The sequence below is a fragment of the Mandrillus leucophaeus genome, unplaced genomic scaffold, assembly GCF_000951045.1.
Source record: "Mandrillus leucophaeus isolate KB7577 unplaced genomic scaffold, Mleu.le_1.0 Scaffold59, whole genome shotgun sequence".
Lineage (NCBI taxonomy): Eukaryota > Metazoa > Chordata > Mammalia > Primates > Cercopithecidae > Mandrillus > Mandrillus leucophaeus.
In genome coordinates this window covers 3,497,008-3,502,936 of record NW_012106363.1, presented here as the reverse complement: position 1 = coordinate 3,502,936, position 5,929 = coordinate 3,497,008, and the positions used below count along the sequence as shown (strand labels likewise).

Below are 5,929 nucleotides of genomic sequence, written 5' to 3'. Positions count from 1 at the left end.
GAGACCAGCCTGACCAACAACCCCATCTCTACTAAAAATACAAAAATTAGCCGGGTATGGTGGCACGTGCCTGTAATCCCAGCCACTCGGGAGGTTGAGGCAGAAGAATCACTTGAACCTGGGAGGCGGAGGTTGCAGTGAGCCGAGATCGCACCATTGCACTCCAGTCTGGGCGACAGTCTGAGACTCCATCTCAGAAAAAAAAGAAGAGATAGAGTCTCGCTATGTTGGCCAGGTTGCTCTTAAACTCCTGGCCTCAAGCAATCCACCCACCTCAGCCTCCCCAAGTACTTAGGATTGCAGAGATGAGGCACCGCGCCCAGCCTGTCTCCAATTCTATAGTCATTCCTGTGTGCTGTGTGATTTGGATTCACAGACTCACCCTCCCTGGGCCAACCTGCAGGGGTTCCTTCCTGTTCCTGTCCCCACAAAGGGACAAAGCCTGTGAGATGGTACTCAGCCTGGGACTGAGCATGGAAAAGGGGAATTACCCCAACTATTATCGGCTATCACTGGTATTCTTATCTTTACTGTTGTGATTTGCAATTGAAATATTTCAAGTAAAGGTATAAAGATAAAAGATAATGGTGGTTTTGCCAAAGCTGGCATCCTATTTTTAGCCTTGGTTGTTTGTCCCAGGAGGCTAGGGTGAGGTGACAGATGCCCTCCCCCACCACCCATTTCCTATGTTCTGGCACCTACATCCCTCCCCCACAGTCTGGGAGCAGCAAGGATGAAATGAAACCAGGTAATTGATGAATGCACGTTCATTCATTCTGCAATTATTTTGACTATTGAGTTTTCGACAGTGATGTAGCAAAAATCCCTGCCCTCGCGGAGTTTGCCTTTGACACAACTGAAGGACAATTAACAAGATAAAGTAAATATATAGTATGTTAGATGTTGATAAGAGATGTGGAGAAAAATTAAGCACACTAAGGGGAAGGAGAGTGGTTGTAATTTTAAATAAGGTAACCAGAGAGGGAGGGGCTGGAGCCAGCCTTGCAGCCACCTAGAAGAGTATTCCAAATCAGTGCAGCTTTGACGCACAATTGCTATCAATGGAGTGAAATTCTGTAAGATGCCCTGGCTGCTCTGCAGACCTAGTATAGAAGAGGGAGAAGTTGATTTGGGAGGCGGGGTCCTGGCAGCTTTGCAGAGCATGGAATCCCCTAGGCAGGGATCTGAAGGATGAATGGAGGCTCAGACAGGTGTAAAACAGCCAGGTATGTTCAGGGAACTCCCAGTGGGTGTGTGTGAGAGGAAGAGAAAGAACTAGGGGAAGTGAAAGGGGAGGGAGTGCAGCTGTCCACTGGGGGGTCTCTACCCCAGGGAGCCACCGAAGGCGGCTTCCAGCAAGGTTTTTCGGTGATGAGATTTGCATTATAGGAAGAGTGCTCCTCAGTGTCTGCAGTGACAGAGTGGGAGAAAGAAAGTCGCTAGTGCCCTGAGCCATGGGTATCACAGCAGAAGCCGGGTTGAAAGGGTGGTCAGAAGGGATGAGCTTACAAACCAGGGGGTGATGGAATGTGCTGAGAGAATAAGGGCAGCTGGGGCCAGCCAGGGGTCAGCTGGGCTCCAAGCACTGACCTGGGGAACATAGTGGAGAGTGAGGTGGGGAGTGACTTGCAGGAAGAGGCTGAGTCTACTGGGGACCTGCTGCCTGTGAGGTACCTGGGTAGCATCTGAATGGAGACCCCACTCCCACTATCCCCAGTTTATGACCCCGACCTCTCTCTTTTCTTCCACAGGTTGCAGCCAAATGTGATTTCATCTTGTAAGTCTGGAAGCCATAATTTCCAATCTGGGGAGTGGGGAGGAGCAACCCAAATCACGCCCTGCATGCCTTGTAGGGTGTGGGGGGCCAGAAACCCCATCCATCCTCACCCACTCCCAATCCAGCCAGAAACTCCCCCCACTTTCCCAGCCAAAGAGGGAGACCCCACCCTCTCCCTCCACCAACGAACCCAGGGACTTCCACACTTGGGGGCAGGTCTGTAGCTGGATCCCGGTCCCTTCCTACTGCAGTGCCAGGCCATCTCCCCTCTGAGGGTTCCCTGGGTAGAAGGCAGGGGGCTAACCCTCATAGAGAAATCCCAGAAGCCTGAGCACAGGGGTGGGGCTTGGTAAGGGTCACTGGGCAGAAAAGTGTTTCCATTAGGTCAGCACTGGGTGTTCTGAAAGCACCCATTCTCTGACCCCTCATACTCCATGGCCGCCAGTGCGGACTTTCTCTTCCTGGACATGCCATGTGTCCCTTTCCCCTCACCTCCTGAGAGTTGGATGAGCGGTGTCATGGCCGCTGCAATGTCCCATCCCCACACCTGCCTGCTGAGGTCAACAGGATACTTCTCCCACCCATGTTACAGATGAGGGGCGTGGGGCCCAATAGGGAGCCCTTCCCCAGAGTCCTCCTACTGAGCTCAGAGGGAGGCCGTACCCCCCACCCCGCTAAGGGGTGGCTTGGTGCCATGAGCATATTGGGTGTGTTTTGGGGAGGCTGGGATCCTTCTGCCTCTCCATTCTGGTGCCAACAGCTTCTCCTTTCCCTTTTCTGTGCCCTCCGTCCAGCAACTGCCCCAAAGGATTCAAATGCTGTGGTGACAGCTGCTGCCAGGAGAACGAACTCTTCCCTGGCCCCGTGAGGTGAGCCTAGGGCCAGCTCCTCTGGGCGCAGTCCTTGGAGGGACCTGGTCCACACAGGGCAAGGCCAGGCACCTGCTGAGGGGGCAGTGTGGGTGGTGGGAGCAGGGAGGTGTGGGGAGTCCCCAGGGTGGCCTGGGGACTCAGGGTGCTCTTGGTGGTCCCCACCCCAGGATCTTCGTCATCATCTTCCTGGTCATGCTGTCCCTCTTTTGCATCTATGGCCTGGCTAAGTGCTTCTGTCGCAACTGCAGAGTGCCGGAGCCAGAAGCCCCAATGGATTGCCGGGGGCCCCTGGAACTGCCCTCCATCATCCCTCCAGAGAGGGTCAGAGTATCCCCCTCTGCACCCCCACCACCCTACAGTGAGGTGGGTGTCTCATCCCTATCCCTACCTTGCTTCTGGCCGGCTGTGCATCAGGGACAGTGGAGGGCCCTTCGACCCTGGAGGGCACTCTGCACCCAGCATTGGGTCACCGCTCTCCCTGGTAACCATGCCTCAGCTGGCAGCGGGGAGTGGTGGCCAGGGCCAGGACCCAGAAGACTGAATTCCCTCTTTTCCCTGCAGGTGATTCTGAAGCCCAGCCTGGGCCCGACTCCCACAGAGCCACCCCCTCCCTACAGCTTCAGGCCTGAAGAATATACCAGGGATCAGAGGGGCATTGACAACCCGGCCTTCTGACTTCTGAGTCACCTCCTGCCTGGAAGCTTGAGATCAGCAGCCTCCTCCCCAGTGCCTCCTGGATCAAGCTAGAGACTGCTGGCACCCCAGGAATGTCCCTGCCCATCCTGCCATGACTCTGTTCTTTCTTGGATTTAACTTATTACTTTTTCTGCCTCTGTTTCCACCCCAGCTACCTCTTTTGTCCTGAGGGTTAGGCTGGAGTGACAGTATCTGCCCCCCAACCAACCCAAGAAAGAGGATGCCAGAAGGAAAATGCCGACCATTGGAGGTGCCCAACAGCAGAATGGGCTACTCTGAGGGGTAGTGAGAGCCCCATTTCTGGAGGTATGCAAATCTTGACTGGACAGCCAGCTCTGAGATTTTATCAGGGCACTTCTACACCTGTGGGACATTGGACTGGATGAGCTCTGAGCCAGCTTCCACTCCTACCTGAATAGAGAACTCACTGTACCCACCCACAACACAGGATAAACACATGTCCTCACTGCATGTTACTGATCGCGGCTGAGGGCCTGCCTCTGGCTATGTGGGGAGGTGGGTGGAGAGGTGAGTCCAGACACTGCTGGGGGGTGTGGTGATGGGGTCGCTGTGCCGCAGTCCCACCACTGATGAGCCATCTGGGAGGACAGTCCATCCGTGGGCCGCTCTTGGTGCTTGTTCTAGATGCTTTGGCTGTCTGTTTTTTGATGTCTCTGTGTGCCAAAGAGCCTGGAAATGGGGTGCGCGTGTCCCTTGTGTGGATTTCCCAATCCCTTCTGCCCACAGCTTTCCTGGGACACATGGAGCCCAGCTCTCTGGCTGTCTTACCATGAGTTGTGAGAAGTTGGCTGCGAGGAGTTGGATCCAGGAAGCAGCCCTGGGACAGCCCCTGGGACAGCCCATTCTGCTGTTGATAGCAGGAAGCCACCTGCTGGGAGACGATGGGGGTGGGGAGAAGCCCAGGAGAGCAGTGGGTGGGGCTGGGCATCTGTGGAGTGGGGCTTTAGGAGACCTTGAACGGCCCCACCCTGGAATCTCCTACAGGGAGGGGAGGAGGTGGCAGGTTCCACCCTTCTCCACCAGCCCCACCCGTGGGAGTTAAGCCCTAAGGGAAGAGAGTCTTCACATGGGGGCCTGGCATAGTCATGCAGAATGGGGCAGGACAGTGCCAGTGCCTTGGGACTCAGATGGGACTGGGTGCCTCTACCCTGATTTTTGCCTTTGCACTGTGCCGCCACAGTCCACTTAATGCCAGCCTCCTTCTCCGGGCAGAGGACCCCGTGTCAATGCTGGCCAAAGCTCCCAGGAGGATTGGAGGTAGAACTGGCCCTCGTGTGCCAGCAGGGGTGCCTCCTTTAGTGCTCTCCCAATAATGCCCATCCTGGGGGCATCAGTACGCAGGCAGGTGGCAGAGTTGGGGGCAGTTTGATGGCACAGGCAGCCCCAAAGATGTCAGGAACAGGGACTGTCCGGGTGTGGGTTCCCAGTGGAGATAGGGCCCTAGGAGTGCAGCAGTTACTGACAAGATAGTGCCAGGGTTGGCTGTAGGAGAATGAGCCCAAGCGTAAGTGGAAGTTTCCCATTACTTTCAGGGATTGGTCAGGGGTGGCAGAAAGCATGTGGGTTCTTGGTGTAGATGTGGCTAGTTCCAATGAGAGAAGTCCTGGAGCTGATGTTACCCTCACCGTGATAGCAGGAGGATGTTGAGAAATGGGCTTGGCAGACCTGGAGGAGAAGTTACTCGGCCCAGACGTTGTCTTCCTTTCATCACAGGGCCTTTAACTCCTCCTAAGGAGCAGCAGAGTGGCCCGAGGGAAAGTGGCCGTCCTGAAACCTAGTGTTGCTGTGACCTGGTGACAGAAATGGAAACCTCTGTGGCTCTGGTCATCCTTGGTGGGAGTGGAAATGGTGTCACCTTTCTAGAGGGCCATCTGGCACCATGCAATCATGCCACAGATGTTTACAAGGCTCCTGCTATCTAGGAAGCACTATACCTGGCACTGGGTATCCATTAAAATGTAAATTGCACGTGACCTGGCAATTCCACTTCTAGAAATGAGCCTTCAGAAGTGCTCATACAAAAAAGCTCAATATAAGTACCAGGCACTAACCCATTGTGCCACCAGAGCTCCCTATGCAGACTTTTAAAAGAATAAATAGGCTCTGTAGCACCAACCCTGCAAAGCATCCATCACTTATTGTTACAGAGAAAAGGCAAGTTGCGGAACTGCCTATGATCTCAGTTTGTAAGGATATAACCCATACGTATTGTTTTTTACAATCAGCAAGTATTGCTTTCGTAAATTTAAAGAGATTTGTTTACTGGAAACTGTAGGCAGCTTTAGAAGTTTATGAAAATTCACCTTGTGAACTTTGATCAATGGCAGCTAATAAATTATCAGCCCTGGTATGTGGAAGAGAATACAAGGACTTTAGACTGTGGTACCCACCTGACATGGATGTGACCCGGGGGATAGATACATGATGGGAAAGCCTGGACGCCTGCCAGACATGCGTGAAGCCTAGGTCTCAGACCTACGCAGGATTTATGAGGTGAAGGGGTGGTCTGCCCCTCCACACCTGTGGGCGTTTCTCGTTAGGTGGAACAAGAGACTTGAGAAAA

General features: G+C 54.0%; 1 protein-coding gene across 1 annotated transcript in view; it reads left to right on the top strand.

Annotated features, from left to right (window-relative positions):
- The window catches only part of TMEM92 (transmembrane protein 92), a 10,325-nt gene extending 4,844 nt beyond the window's left edge, over positions 1 to 5,481 (top strand). Inside the window, exons 3-6 of the mRNA XM_011999266.1 lie at positions 1,752 to 1,777; positions 2,572 to 2,646; positions 2,817 to 3,012; positions 3,211 to 5,481. Of these exons, the coding sequence (XP_011854656.1) occupies positions 1,752 to 1,777; positions 2,572 to 2,646; positions 2,817 to 3,012; positions 3,211 to 3,324 (411 nt within the window). The 3' untranslated portion in view covers positions 3,325 to 5,481. The remainder of the gene's footprint in view (positions 1 to 1,751; positions 1,778 to 2,571; positions 2,647 to 2,816; positions 3,013 to 3,210) is intronic.
- Positions 5,482 to 5,929: the final 448 nt, after the last annotated feature.